General features: G+C 54.2%; 6 protein-coding genes across 6 annotated transcripts; 4 read left to right on the forward strand and 2 right to left on the reverse strand.

The window, feature by feature from the left end:
- Positions 1-491: 491 nt before the first annotated feature.
- J4E84_009556 (uncharacterized protein) lies at positions 492-1,431 on the reverse strand (the record flags this gene model as incomplete). Its single annotated transcript, XM_049392118.1, has 2 exons — positions 492-1,151; positions 1,378-1,431. The coding sequence occupies 2 exons, from the start codon at positions 1,429-1,431 to the stop codon at positions 492-494; spliced, it is 714 nt and encodes a 237-aa protein (XP_049240099.1).
- A 3,212-nt stretch (positions 1,432-4,643) lies between these two features.
- Positions 4,644-5,774, forward strand: J4E84_009557 (uncharacterized protein; the record flags this gene model as incomplete). The annotated part of the gene is made up of 3 exons (XM_049392119.1): positions 4,644-4,869; positions 4,928-5,227; positions 5,290-5,774. 3 exons carry the CDS (start codon positions 4,644-4,646, stop codon positions 5,772-5,774), a joined length of 1,011 nt encoding a protein of 336 aa, XP_049240100.1.
- Positions 5,775-6,232: 458 nt separating this feature from the next.
- J4E84_009558 (uncharacterized protein) lies at positions 6,233-6,444 on the forward strand (the record flags this gene model as incomplete). The annotated part of the gene is made up of 2 exons (XM_049392120.1): positions 6,233-6,372; positions 6,420-6,444. The coding sequence occupies 2 exons, from the start codon at positions 6,233-6,235 to the stop codon at positions 6,442-6,444; spliced, it is 165 nt and encodes a 54-aa protein (XP_049240101.1).
- Positions 6,445-8,092: 1,648 nt separating this feature from the next.
- Positions 8,093-11,596, forward strand: J4E84_009559 (uncharacterized protein; the record flags this gene model as incomplete). Its single annotated transcript, XM_049392121.1, has 5 exons — positions 8,093-8,436; positions 8,514-9,743; positions 9,921-10,150; positions 10,198-10,736; positions 10,784-11,596. 5 exons carry the CDS (start codon positions 8,093-8,095, stop codon positions 11,594-11,596), a joined length of 3,156 nt encoding a protein of 1,051 aa, XP_049240102.1.
- A 485-nt stretch (positions 11,597-12,081) lies between these two features.
- Positions 12,082-12,685, reverse strand: J4E84_009560 (uncharacterized protein; the record flags this gene model as incomplete). The annotated part of the gene is made up of 4 exons (XM_049392122.1): positions 12,082-12,126; positions 12,177-12,358; positions 12,422-12,473; positions 12,530-12,685. The coding sequence occupies 4 exons, from the start codon at positions 12,683-12,685 to the stop codon at positions 12,082-12,084; spliced, it is 435 nt and encodes a 144-aa protein (XP_049240103.1).
- Positions 12,686-13,118: 433 nt separating this feature from the next.
- Positions 13,119-15,078, forward strand: J4E84_009561 (uncharacterized protein; the record flags this gene model as incomplete). The annotated part of the gene is made up of 4 exons (XM_049392123.1): positions 13,119-14,068; positions 14,122-14,230; positions 14,278-14,383; positions 14,582-15,078. 4 exons carry the CDS (start codon positions 13,119-13,121, stop codon positions 15,076-15,078), a joined length of 1,662 nt encoding a protein of 553 aa, XP_049240104.1.
- Positions 15,079-15,240: the final 162 nt, after the last annotated feature.

The raw sequence follows: 15,240 nt of genomic DNA on the forward strand, positions 1-15,240 counted from the left end.
AGCAGAGACTTTGTTTGTGGCCGCGCCAAGGCTGAGCAGGCCAGGCAACGAGTCTGCGCGTTTGCAATGGTCAGTGCATAGGTACGTCAACAACAGTATTTCCTCGCTCACCTGATGAAACTGTCTCAGTCTCCTTCACTTCGTAAATAATCCTGGACGGTCCCCTTTATAGCGTTGTTAGAAGCAGTCTGGATACTGAGCCTTATCACAAATGCTATCCGATATGACAAGCACTGTGATGTGACTTGGGAATGTGAAAACTAGATGGAATTGGAGAAAACCCCAACATTTGTCCGCTAAGTGATATTTTGAGACAAAGGAAATAGCATCAAGCCACGCACGAGATAGCGCTAAGATACGTGTACCTGATTTGATGAAAGGTATGCCACTAACCAGATGCTGCGCAAATACGGCAACCCCTTGCATACGCGACACAAGCCGCAGAATTCCGAACATGTCGGTCGTTTCCAAAAAGAGAATCCTGGTGATTCTCATGACGACATTCCGTTCGGGTTGATTTCTTGTGTGTTTTCTGAAAGGCTCCAATCTCTAACTTGGCCTTTCCAGTCTGCGATGCGCCCGTCACGAACCCTGACTACGACAACTCTGACCTCTGCTCCCTCGACGTAACACTTGGTGCCCCCGTCGCCTTCTCTTAGTGATTCATCAGCGTTTTCTTGTGAACCTATGCCCCCACCGCCCCACAGTCCTTCGCCAGCGGGAGGAGCCGAGTGTGTGTCCTCGCCACCAGGGCTAAAGGTATTGTTAGCCAGGTGTTGGGCTTTGTACCATGTCTCTTCCTCGGAGCCAGAAGGCACGAGTTCAGCAACGCCATTGATGGTGGCGCTGATGCGACTCAGGGACGCGGTGTTCATGCCAAGGAGAAGTTCGGCCAAGGATCCCGAACGTGGTGCTGGACCTGACGGCGAAGGCGAGCGACCCGGCTGGCTCAAGGTTGGAGGGCGGTGAGAAATCCAGTCATGCACTAGGAGAGATACTCGAGTGTTGGCCTCGAGATTTTGTGTTTTGCGGGAAGTTGAAGGTGTTGTCATGATGATAGTGGGAGTTGGAGAATACGGAGTGTTAGGTAAGTAGGTGTAGTTCATCAACGAGACGTGAGGAATGTTTTCCGAGCATGTTGCAAGATGGAGCTGTTTGAACTTGTTAGCACATAAGCATACGAGAGATCGGGGGTGTTGGCAATGCACGTGTTTATGAGGCGGGTATGAATCACGACACTTGGTAGGAAGGGTTTGGGGGGAAATGAACTGCTCGAAACAAGCGAGGAGGGGTCATGTAAGCATGCGACGTGTGTTGGAATGTGATCCCGATGGAAGAATGAGATGAGACAAGATAAAAGTGTTTGGAAGGACTCACAAAGCGGGCATTCTGGAGGCAGGTCACCACCTCATCCGGTAAGCCGCTAGACATGGCGAGAGGGATCAAGAGGGGGGTGAAGACGTGAGTCAAGAGAGGCAGGCTGCGAAAGGTGGACGGTGCTGCCGTGCTTGATCAGGCGCGTGAGGACGGTTGGCAGAACTTGACGGCGGGAAGGATGACGTTGCGTGGAGCTTGTCCGTGCAGCATCTCCGCCTCCGCCGAAGCGCGCGGCATTGCGCATTCCGACGGCGACCCGGCGACGCAGCCATTACCTCCTGCCACAACAGCCGCGTCTGCGATGGCTGCCCCGAATGCAATCCCGCCTATGGAGGGCACTGACAGCGTCCATGCCGACCCGAACAGCGTATCGTCGCCCACGCATGATGGTGCCCCCGCCTCGCCCATGGATGAAGCGACTCCCACATCGCCTGACCAAGGGAGCGCACCCCCCAACGCGCAGACGCAGCAGCGCGTGCAAGACATGTTGCACTCAGACGTGGGCGTCTCCACCCTGCTGAACCGCCTCAAGGCCAGCATTGCGAGCGCCAGAGTCAGTGGCCACGAAGCCGGGCTCTTGTGCATTCCGACGGCTAACACGCTGGGCAGGACTTCGCCAGCTTTCTCAAACGCCGGGGAGCTCTCGAGGAAGAGCACGCCGGCAGCCTCAAGAAACTAAGCCGTCTGACGCTCGACGGCGTGCGGAAGCCTGACACGCGGCACGAGAGCTACCAGACGCAGTTCGAGCAGGTCCTCCACGCAAACGAGCGCATCGCCGACAATGGCACCCAGTTCGGCCTTGCCCTACACGCCATGCACGAGAACCTGCTACAGCTGGCCAACAAGATGGATACAAGCCGCAAAACTTGGAAGCAGCAGGGGCTCTCGGCAGAGAACAAGGTTCAAGACGCCGAACGGCTGGCCGAGAAGGCCAAGGCCAAGTACGACCAGCTCGCCGAAGACCTTGACCGGGTCAAGACAGGCGACACAGGTGCGGGCAGGAAGTTTGGCTTGAAAGGGCCCAAGTCAGCCGCCCAGCACGAGGAGGACCTCCAGCGCAAGACCCAGGCGGCAGATCAGGACTATGCCAGCAAAGTCCAGACGGCACAGGTCTCCCGCAAAGAGCTCGTCGCGACTCTGCGGCCCCAGGCTGTCTCTGCGCTGCTGGATCTCATCAAGGAAACCGACGCTGCTCTGACTATGGAAATGCAGAAATACGGTAAGTCCACCTGCTGCCCGCGTCAGCTTCGACTGACGCTGTCATAGCCTCGTTCAACGAGAAACTTGTCGTCAACAATGGCCAGGTCGTCAGTCCACAGCCACCCAAGGGCGCGACTACTCAGGCCCCGTCCAGCATCAACCAGCTCATCTACCAGATCAACAATGAGCGCGACTTTGACGAATATATTTTGAGCCATGCCTCCAAAGCACCCATCACCAAATCAGAGCTACAGTACCTGAAGCATCCGACACAGGCGCAGACGCGGTCACATCCAACACCACCTGCTGCTGCGAGTACTAACCGACGTACCTCCATGCAGCTGCAGAGTCAGCCGCCGCCCTCTTTCCCCATGCCGCAGCCAGATGCCAACCCTCTATCGCCTCAGGGCCCTTCCAGTCTCGAGCCCTCGTTTGGGGGTCCTGCACAGCTGCCACCTTCGTCGTTGCAATCGCAACCACAGCCTTCGCAAGCGCCGCAGTTCAGCAACTCGCCCTACTCACCCGTGGGGCCCACGCCTTACCCACAGTCAGACTATCCTCGTGGATCTGTCGGTCAGGCTACGGCACAGCAGACTAGCGGAATTCTTTACAACAACGCCCAACCCCCGGTCAATCCCGTCTTTGGCGTCACTCTGGAAGACCTGTTCCACCGAGATGGCTCACCCGTACCCATGGTAGTCTATCAGTGTATTCAGGCTGTGGATCTATACGGACTGGAAGTAGAGGGCATCTATCGGATCCCTGGAACCTCGTCGCATATCCAGCAAATGAAAGCTCTCTTTGACAGTGGTAGGTGATTATGAGAATTAGTCAATGCGGGCGACTAACGCTATACAGACGCTTCCCAAGTAGATTTCCGCAACCCAGAGTCGTTTCAGCACGACGTCAACAGTGTGGCTGGTTTGCTGAAACAATTCTTCCGCGAGCTTCCGGATCCACTGCTCACCCGCGAATTCTACGGCAAGTATATCGATGCTGCACGCATCGATGACGAGACCATGCGACGTGATTCCATGCACGCGCTAATCAATGCTTTGCCCGATCCGAATTATGCGACACTTCGTGCCCTTGTTTTGCATCTGCATCGTGTGCAGCAATCCTCCGAGGTTAACCGCATGAGCACCGCAAATCTGGGTATCTGTTGGGCGTAAGTCATCACTCGACCGAATCTATGTATCGACTAACCTCGTATAGGCCGTCCATAATGGGTCCTCATAAAGGCAACAATATGGCCGATGCCGGTCTGCAAGCCCGCGTAATCATTACCATTCTTGACAACGTGCTCCAGATATTTGACGAGGACTGAACAACTATCTTGCCTGGGCAGGGGCTCATGTCTGTCATGTTCTTGCAATCTCAAATCACGTTTCCTATTACCCTCTAGGTGTTCAATGTCTAATCCAATGCGGGCTCCGCTTGTGCGGGACGGCTACCGCATTCGTGAACAGCACTTTGTGTATGATTATGGTAGAGTACGAGAGAAGCAGGGACTAAGCTACATCATAAGAAGGCATGGTCGCTGCTCGCTGCTCGCTAAGGGGTATGAATAGCCACACGCAGGGATGGAGCAGTCAGGGACAGCGAAGTTCGAGGTCGAGGTTTAGAAGTGAATTGATCCAAATGGTCTCTTTCTAGTCTCGTGGTACATCTTGGGCCTCTACGATCATGTCAACAGATTAGATGCAAAGAATACGACCATGGATCTGGATGTTGGCCTGAAGACGCGATGAAAGTGTTCTGCGCTACATTGAAATGTAAACAGCGTTGCAACGCTTCCAGTAGAGCAATGTAGACGCGTGACGGAGGTTGGTGAGGTTTGCAGTGGGGCGCGCTTACCCCAGTGCCCCGGGCGGATACCTAGGCAGCGGGACGCTAGTGAGCTTGACAGGGACAGCTCCAGTAGGCTGATTGAGGGGAAGCTGCCCAGGTGTGCTGTAGCCCGCCCAAACCGACACAAACACCACCACTACTCCACTCCATACACGCTGTCGGCGTTGGTGTGCAAATTGACCTCACCCTCCAGCTCCGGTCCCGACAGTACCATCATGCTCACACGCCGTGTTTGTGCCAGTGTGCGCGGCATCCTCTCCCCGCCGTGTGCCACCGCCGTCCGCTCTCAGGCCTTCAGTGCTGGCGCTCCAACACAAAGCCCGGCTAGAGCTCCTACCCTCGCCGACATCACACCCGATAGTGCTGCCAGCTTCAACGAGAAGCAGAAGAGCTTCCGCGACGGTCTGGTAGCTGCTCAGAAGCGAAAGGAACAGGAAGAGAGTCCGTTGCACGTCGCCCAATCTGAATTACCCAAGAGCGCTAACGTGAGTAACTACAGAAGATGCCCGCGCCCGTGAGCAAGAAAACGGCAAGAAGAAGGGCGGTGCGCTATCATCTCTCATCTACGGCACGCCCGAGGGCCGCGAACTCGACAAGGACATTGAGCGCAGCTTTTCTCAGGTCTTAGCTCGCGGCAAATACGTCCACTCCATTGTATTCCACGAGGTACTGCAAGACAAGGTCGAAGAGTACACCGAGTTGGTTGGAAGCTGGTACCCAAAGATGGCGTCCATTCCCGAGAACAAGGTCCATCTTGTAGGTAGCTGGAGGACTGAAGTGGGAGATTGCAACACCTTTGGTAAGTCTGCAACTCGCTCCAACGCTCGCATCTCTCTCAACGATGCTGACTATGCACCAAAGTACATATCTGGGAGTACCAACGCTACGAGGGTTACCACGAATCGCTACACAACATCCAATCCCATCCAGAGTTCCCTGCGTTCGATGCCAAACTCAAGACCTTGATCAAATCCAAGCACAACTCCCTAATGCAAGAGTTCTCCTTCTGGCCTACGACACCCCCACGCCAGCTCGGTGGCTTGTTCGAATTGCGCTCGTACACACTACATCCTGGCAATTTGCTCGAGTGGGAGACACATTGGCGACGTGGCTTGAAGGCCAGGCGGGAAGTCATGGAGGGTGTGGGTGCTTGGTTCGTCCAGATCGGTGATCTGAACACAGTACACCATCTGTGGCAATTCGCCAACCTGGAGGAACGCAAGGTCCGTCGTGAACAGAGCTGGAGTGTGGAAGGCTGGGGCGAGACAGTGCACAAGACCGTGCCGCTCATCCAGACCATGAGGAGCAGGATCTTGATTCCTTGCTCCTGGAGCACTGTTGCATAAGCTTCGATTGCACCGATCAAGCCACTCATTTGGTGTACGACCAAGTAAATGGCACTGTGCGCTGCTTACAGTGAGAGGGTGTCATGTCTGCTGTATCATGTATATGAGCAAGATCGATCACAATGTTCCAGAATGAGGCAAGTATCGCTAGTGGAGCCATCAAGCCTCCAGCGTCTAAGTGGTGCGAAGTTGCGAGGGGCTGCATCAATGTCAGATACACATTCGTAGAATATGATGATTCATCTCATTCGTTGTGCACGCCGAGGTAGCGATCGTACCTGACATACCGTTTCGACGCTAAGATGTCGCCAAAACCGGCGGGCGGACGGGTCGCTACGTCATAAGATTTTGCGCTTGGCACACCACCACATAGCAACAAGTGCCGCCGGAATCACTTTCGCTGCCAGAACCCCACAACAACTCGCCAACAGTTGCTGGTACTAAGCGAATAACACACCATGGTGTACATACGACAGGATAAGCTACCAAAGCTCAGGGAGTACAAGTACTCTGGCGTGGATCACAGCTTGCTTTCACAATATGTCCTCAAGCCTTTCTACTCTCATGTGGTCATCAAATGCTTTCCTATGTGGATGGCGTGAGTATTTCCAAAATCTCATACAAAGCAATACTAACATGTCTTAGACCCAACCTTGTAAGTTTGGCATAAAAAAAAAGATTTTATATGTCGAACCCCGCCGCAAGAGCTTCGTCCTTACTTACATGATGCTGTAGATAACACTCTCTGGGTTCGGGTTCATCATAGTCAACTTCCTCACCTTACTCTGGTATACACCGACCCTTGATCAAGATTGTCCGCCTTGGGTGTACGCCAGCTGGGCCATCGGACTGTTCCTCTACCAAACATTTGATGCTGTGGATGGGAGTCAGGCCCGCAGGACTCGCCAGAGCGGTCCTCTAGGCGAGCTGTTCGATCATGGAGTCGATGCGATCAATACGACACTGGAAGTATTGTTGTTCTCTGCGACAATGAATCTTGGCCAAGGCTGGAAGACAGTCCTCACGCTCTTTGCATGTAAGCCAGCACCTTGACACTACTTGCTTTGCATCTTATCTTGCTAACTACTGCAGCATCTCTGACATTCTACGTGCAGACCTGGGATGAGTATCATACCCATACACTGACTCTTGGTGTTATCTCTGGGCCAGTCGAGGGTATCATAACCTTGTGCATAGTGTATGCCTCAACGGCCTACCTTGGTGGAGGTAGCTTCTGGCAACGCTCCATGATCCAAAGTCTCGGAGTGAAAGAGCATGGATTCATTCCAGAAGTGCTGTACAATTTGGCATGGAACGAATGGTATATGGTCTATGGAGGAGTTGTGCTCGTGTTTAACACTGTTTCGAGGTATGAACGCATGCCATTGTACGAGACAGTAGGCTGACAATGACACAGCGCGCAAAATGTAATGAAGGCGCGTCGTGCCCGTGGTCAAAAGGCGCGAGTCGCTCTCCTGGGTCTTCTTACCTTCGGGGCGGCTTGGGTCCTCATCACGGCGTACTTGTACCTGCAACCTATGATCTTGCATCACCATCTGGTTCCGTTCATCTTCTACGCTGGTCTCATCAACGCGTACTCGGTGGGTCGCATGATCATCTCTCACCTTACGAAATCCCGATTTCCTCGAGGCAACGTACTGATGTACCCTCTCATCTACGGAGTGATCGATTCGCTCGGGCCATGGCTACAGGAGCACATTGGTGTCGGCTGGCCAAGTGCCTTGGGCAACGATGTTTATCAGGTTGCCTTTGTGTTCATGTGTCTAGGTCTTGCTGTCGGTGTGCATGGAAGCTTCATCGTGGATGTTATTTGGACGATCTGCGATTATTTAGACATCTGGTGTCTCACGATCAAGTACCCCTACCAGCCAGTAGAAGAAAACATCGAACGGAAGGGACAATGACGATCAGGCTACTGGGTCTCAACCACAAGGGGAGATGGAAAGGGTTGATGGGATTAATCCCACTATAAATTCCTTTGTTTGGGGATCTTTGCGTACGCCCGCAGGAACTCATCATCATATCTAGATGTTAGAGCTGTTGGCTGAGTAGCTTTACGAGGAGCACGACATCACGTAACTATAGTGCAGTGAAATACACCACACATTATCAACCTCAACTTCAGATACTTAAATATGTACCTTCCGCATTTCAAGGTTCCTGAGATTGATTGTGCCGGCCCGCATATATGTGTGGTGCCAGCGTGAGCCACGCTAGACCGATGTAGATCACCCCCGAGCGCGTCTCCGCAATCACTCATCAACCGGAGCCAGGACTCTACAACCTCCAACGCAAACATGTCAACCGTGGGGGTAAATTTGGCTGTTACTAAAGACGGTGAGAGCTACAACAAACTACAGCGGCCCGATGGTTACCTTATGTCGACGCAGCCGCCCTCCATATCCTCCTCGACAGCGTCCCCGACTGCATACGGCAGCAAAAGAAAGTGCGCGCAAGAAGAGGCCGTTGGTGTTAAGCGCGCGAGGATCGCGCGCATCACAGCGCACCCAAAAAACCGGCCGCGCGCTGTAGATTCGTACCAAGAGTATGGGACACGGACGGTGCTACCAGGACTCGACGGTGAAGAGCAGTCATCCGACGAGACCACAAGCGAAGCGTTGGCCTACCTTCACGGTGTCCGGTGAGTGCTTACTTCATCTTTTGCACTCCCCTCACATGAGAGCATTATCAAGTGCATCGCTTATACATGAGGCCTAGGTCTGAAGCATCGGCGATTCCCACTCTACTCGTAGCCCCAAACAATGTCAACGCTGGCAAACTCGACTCAGACCATGACGAATCGCAATACAGAAGCCCGATGGATACTCAACGCGTCATATACAGGGAAGGAACCTGGATTGCCGTGGATTGGGAGTACAACGCTGCCAAGTGGGAAACAGACCCGTTCGCCCTTGATCCACAGGAAGCTTGCACCAATGCTCTCCTCCAGCGCTTTCGAAACCTTCGCAAGAAACTCGCCGAAATGCGGAGGTATGGACGACTACCAGACACAGCAGCGAGCCGCGCAAAAGTAGAGAAGTTTGGAAAGCAGAAATGGTCGGAAACCATAGAGAAGGACTTACCGATTCTCCAAGAAATCATGCACATTGACGAGTCGACGCTGTATATGGCTCTACAAGGCTGCACGTTAGCATTGGGTCGATCAGCTAAGATATCCCGGGAGAAGAGCAGCTGGATATGGACCTTGTTGGCCCTAGTTGGAGATTTCGGTACTTTGGATCATGAGCGTGTGAGCAGAATTCGAGACTTGGGGCTCAGCGCAGGCCGGCTAGTGGGCCGACTCTACGCAGACAACAGAACATTGACGTGTGATGCACAAGAAGGCGAGTGCACTAGTCCCGAGGTCCCAGAGACCGATCCCAGAGAACAGACACATGGAGCTCACGACACGAGACATCTCGCGCCGACAGTCACACAAACTCTGCGCGATGTTTCGGATGAGAAAGACAACGGATTAGACACGACGTCCTTCAGAAATGACAATGCCGTACTCAGCCAAAACACAGTCATTGAAGAGACGGATGATTCTGACGCAGAGATGATCATGTCTGAGGATGAAGTTGAATCAGAAAGCATTCCGGAAGATGGAGGTCTTGAGGAAGCTCGAGCGCGTCTTCTTGCGCAACTCGGAGACCGCTTGGTACATTCACAAGTGCCTCTGCCTCATACGCCCCCAATGCAAGTCCATCATCACCTTTCAAGGGTCGAGGCTGAGAGGCAGCGACAAGAAATACGCCGAGGAGAGCTGCAGCAAACTGCGAGTGCCACCAAATTGGCGCCAGTTTCCGAGCCGACGCAGGCCAAACCGCAGTCCATTACCCCATTGTCCGAGAGTGACTGGAACACGAAGGCAGCCATCGACATGATTCTGACAGTTGTAGCCGAGTGCTATGGACAAAGAGATCTGCTGAAATTTCGACTGCTCTGGTAGTTGCACACAGCGCGATGACTAGAAACCCATGCATCAATTTATTCGTTGTAATCCTGTGACTATATTTTGGCTACCGCAGTGACGTCGGTGTGAAGATGCACGGGCCAAGTCGCGGAGTAGAACGATTCTTTGCACACGCGCGCTTGCTCTTGGGCGATTGAGTCACTTTCCAGGTCCATGCAGCGCATTTCACCCCACTTTGTCTGCCCCGCGCTCTTCCAGGACGCCCTCCGATATACCTTCGCATACCGTAAAGTCAGCCGAACATCTATCCGAACCTACATTCTTGCACCCCGCCGCCGCTTCTCTACGCAAACTTCGCCCTTGGGCTTCGACGACGACATGGGCAAAGAAGACAAGAACAAATCGTTCAACCTGAAGGTGCCAAAGGGCACACGCGACTGTACATTTTGCCCACATTGCGCCCAAACGACTCGCTAACTATGTCAGGGACTGGCGAGGATGCCGCACTTCGCGACAACCTGTTCCAAACGGTAACGGAAGTTTTCAAGCGCCACGGCGCTACGACACTCGACACGCCCGTCTTCGAACTCAAAGAGATCCTCAGCGGTAAATATGGAGAAGACTCAAAGTTGATATACGATCTGCAGGATCAAGGCGGCGAGCTCTGCTCACTGCGCTACGATCTCACCGTTCCACTTGCACGATGGCTCGCCATGAACCCTAGCGTCCAGAGTTTCAAGAGATACCAAATCGCTAAGGTGTACCGCCGCGACCAACCAGCCATGACCAAGGGTCGCATGCGAGAGTTTTACCAATGCGACTTCGATATCGCGGGTTCCTACGACGCCATGATTCCAGATGCCGAGGTACTCAAGATTGCGACCGACGTCTTCGATGCGCTCAAGTGGGACTCGTACACGATCAAGATAAATCACAGGAAGATTCTAGACGGCATGTTCAAGGCTGCTGGCGTCAAGGCAGAACTGATAAGGCCGATCAGCTCTGCTGTGGACAAACTAGACAAGGTGAGCTGAACATCTCCATGTCTCTGCCAATTACTAACATGCTGCAGCTACCATGGTCAGAGGTCAAGCAAGAAATGGAGACCAAGGGACTGCCAGCAGACATCGCGGATAAGATTGGTGAATGGGTGCAGCGCAAAGGCGGCGACGACATCATCGACTATCTCAAGACAAACGAGACCCTTTCTCAATCGGAAGATGTCAGCCAGGGTGTTCGGGAGATGGAACAGCTCTTCTCATACCTCGATGCTTTTGGTGCCCGCAAGAGGATCTCTTTCGATCTCTCACTCGCCAGAGGTCTAGACTACTACACTGGGCTCATCTACGAGGTAGTTACAGAAGGCTCAGCACCGCGCGTAAAAGGTCAGCAGCAAGAAATCGGCGTAGGAAGTGTCGCCGCCGGTGGTCGTTACGACGGGCTCGTGGGCATGTTCAGTGGCAAGCCTATTCCCTGCGTTGGCATATCTTTCGGCATCGATCGAATCATTAGCATCATGAAAGCCCGCGGCCAGTCGACACAGCGTGCCAAAGATGTCGATGCCTTCGTCGCAGCCTTTGGTGGTAAAGGCTTCACCGGCCTGTTGACAGAACGTATGCAAGTCGCTCAAGAGCTATGGGCTGCAGGCATCAAGGCTGAGTTCTCGTACAAACTGAAGCCGAAACTCCCTCAGCAATTCAAACAAGCTGAGGTGGCCGGTGTCCCGCTCCTCGTCATCCTTGGTGAGGATGAGCTCAAAGACGGCAAGGTCAAGATTAAGGTCCTGGGAATCAAAGACGACAACGACCCCGAGAAAGACGGTGTACTGGTGAACAGGACTGATATGATTGCCGAGATTCGGAAGCGACTACCAAGCGCAGCTTGATTGCAGTTGGCGGGCGGACTTCCAGACTGACAGTGCACTTATAGATACCCATAGACTACATTCTACAAGCTCCCCTACCCGGGGTTCACAGTGCCATTCGCAAGGACCAAATTTGGAGAGAGTCTAGAAGAACAAAAGCATGTGTACCTCGACCTAGGACGGACACGACGTTGATCCTTCCAGTCGGATGAATAGTGGTTTCCCTAGCATTACTTGAGTCGGACGTGTATATATACAAAAAGTCTACCGGAAATCACCGTGGTGCTTGAGGGGTTTCTTATCATTCAAGTCCGCATTGATTTTGCTGTCGCGTTGTTAGGCAGACCAGAACTGTGCGGCACCAATCTGTGTGAGGACATTGTAGAGAACTTATTTCATCTGCGCAATAGGTCTTATGTACAGACGCATAACTGAAGGAAAAATCTCGCACTCTGCTGCCATGAGGTTCTGATTGGAAATTGGGTAGTTGATGTCAGTTTGCGTGTCTAGTAGCCGTCCTTGCCCCACTTGTTGTATGTGTCATGGAGTTCCTACGCTCGTCAATACAGTCTGATGCTGGTAATCAAGGGCGTCAGCTTACCTTGGGGAGAGTGACGTTGGGAATGACGACCACATTAAGCGCAGAAGGCGCATCCTTCTTGACGCTGGTGTCACCTCCGGGGTGGTACTGGTATGGGCCTACACCACCATCCTGCTTCCAAGGCTCACTGCCTGCGGCCTTGGCGACAGCTCGTTCCGAAGAAGCACTGGTAGGAGAGCGGGCTTGCAATTGTCAGCATGTGAAGACGGGCGCACGAGGCAGAATCGATGTATCCGGGAACATACAGAAGTGCCATCCTGCCAGACCGAAAACACCGCTCATGATAGCGAACAGAACCTGTAGACGAATCAGCTATGCGCCCTGTATTGTCCAATTGACGTGTCGCATCCTACATAGAGCTCAGGGTCGCGCTTCGCTCCGGTCTTGAGGGCGTCCTTGCCGGCCTGTCTCTCGCCCTCAGCGGCGGCGCTGGCCCATCGTCGAAGAGCAGGCGTAGGACGGACACGCGGGGCGGCGCGGAAGGCGGAGCGGGCAATGATGGAGGACATGATGGGGGGTGAGTGGCGTGGACGGGATGCGAGCTATGGGATGCGTGCAGCGCGGAGCAGTGGTTCGATGTTGAATCTCGCGGACGCCAAGCTTGGCGGCTGCGTCACAGCGACGGCCATGCCGGAAACAGTCAGGCGGACCTTGCAGTGCGCCGGGCAACGTCGAAGGGTCGAGCATCAACTTTATGCGCCCCTTTCAGCGCAATCACACGTCTTGTCCATCGTTCCATTAGCCTTTCGGCGCCGCAGCCCTTCCATTCACTCACTTCCAGTCGCTCCTTCCCCTGCCGGTCGCCATCCTCGCCCATCCGCGCTCCCCGTATTCGTCGCGACCACGCGCTGCACAAGCCGTGACTTCCCTCCAGCCACACCCTCAGCTCTTTGATGTCATGCTGCGTGCCGAGAGTGTAATCGCGCCCGCAACCACATCACCATGGCCATGACGCCGTCCGAACAGAAGCGCAGCTCGACTGGCAGTCGCGTGTTGGGCATGACGGGCCCAGCAGGCGAGCCCGGCCTGCCACCCTCGCGACCGTCGTCGATTGCGACTGCCAATTCGGGCAGCCAGAACAGATGGTCCCAGGCCAGCCCTGCACGACGAGGCGGCGGCATGAGCGTCGCCGGCAGTCTAGGACACAGCCGCCCAACCACGTCTGCCAGTAGAACCCATGTTCCGCTGGCAGCCCACGGCTTCTTTCGCCCCATGAGCTCGCAGCGTCTTCAACAACAACGCAACCAGCGCCCCAATTCCCTCCTCGGCCACGGCTCGCTCTATTCCGACGCTACACACGAAACGGGCAGCAATCCGTACCGCCAGAGTACAGGCTCTACGCAAACAATTCGGCACGGCGCCCCAACCCTGGGCCTCCATCACGAGCTGGACCCGCAGCCTCCGCCGTCGCGCGGCACCGACATCACCGATAGAGACATGCCCGACCGCACCACAGCCAACACCACGCCCACGGGCGCAGAAACAGTGCGCAGTCGAGGCGAGAGCATCACTCCCCTGCAGCGACCCAGGCCTCAGCACCTGGATCTCTCCAATGTTCATGGCCACGATCCCGGCAAGCTCCCAACGCCCAGCAAATCGCCCCGCTCTTTCGGTTCCAGCTTCATGTTGTCCAGTCGCGACGGACGCTCAGCCCAAATACGACCCCATCAAGGACACGAGAAACTCACCTCTGCCGAGTCGTCACCCAGAATAGCCCGCAAAGAAGCTACTAAGGAGGCAGTCAAGCGGGAGCTCGGCAGGAACTACCAGTACTTCTCTGGCAATACCGCGTTTTGCTGGGGCGGTAGATTACAAAATACCCGCGACCGTCCAGTCAACGTCGCCACGGCAATCCTCATCATCTTACCTGCTGGCCTTTTTTTCGGCTTCTCGTTCGTGGACTCCCCTCTACTGCTATTGTTCCTCACGCTAACTATTACTATAGGGCCCCTTGGCTATGGACCAACGTTTCTCCATCGATACCCATCCTCTTTGCATATTTGCTTCTCGTCTCCATCTCCTCTTTCCTTCATGCTTCAGCTTCAGATCCGGGCGTATGTCATGCACCTCCTTTGTCATGAACACTACTAACGCCGTATAGATACTTCCCCGAAATCTACATCCATTCCCCCCTCCTAATCCTAATGACGATCCGCTCAGTCTCGGTCCGCCCACCACTGAGTGGACCATGGTGGTCTCCGCAACCGGTACGAATGCAGCTATGGAGGTGCCGACGAAATATTGCAAGAGTTGCAATATCTGGCGACCTCCACGTGCTCACCATTGCCGTGTATGTGACAATTGCATCGAGACGCAAGATCACCATTGCGTCTGGCTCAACAATTGCGTGGGACGCCGCAACTACCGTTACTTCTTTGTCTTCGTGTGCGCCACCACGTTGCTAGGTCTTTTCCTCCTGGGCGCTAGTCTGGCACACATACTAGTCTGGCGGGCGCAAACTGGAGCATCCTTTGGCGAGGCCATCGATCGATGGCGTGTACCCTTTGCCATGTGTATATACGGACTCCTCGGGTGGTCATATCCCTTCAGTCTTGGCATATACCATCTGTTCCTGGTTGGTAGGGGCGAAACGACACGTGAATATTTGAACTCACACAAGTTCCTCAAAAAGGATCGGCATAGGCCCTTCACGCAGGGCTCCGCGTTAAAAAACTGGGTTGCTGTATTACAGCGACCACGCCCACCGACCTATCTCCATTTCAAGAGAAAGTACGAGGAGGGCGACCAAAGGTTTGGCTCGCGCAAAGACAAACGGACTGCGCCTCTAGTGCCAGAGCAACAGGGCGGCGGGGTGGAGATGCAGGATGTTAGTGGGTCTGGGGCATTCCAGGGCCCAGCCAGTAGGTCAGGACGTGACGCTGCAGACGCGACTGTGGCATGAGACGCTGTTTCTGATCAGCGTGATCATGTGGTTAGCCCATCTTAAGTAATAGCTTCTTCACAATACACGAGTGCAGGCACGGCACCATATGATCGTTTGCATGCACTGATGAGTGACTTCCTTGATTATGTGTACATTCCATGATAACATTGCAGCGGGCTC

Source organism: Alternaria hordeiaustralica, assembly GCF_023758085.1.
Source record: "Alternaria hordeiaustralica strain BMP 2776 chromosome Unknown scaffold_30, whole genome shotgun sequence".
Lineage (NCBI taxonomy): Eukaryota > Fungi > Ascomycota > Dothideomycetes > Pleosporales > Pleosporaceae > Alternaria > Alternaria hordeiaustralica.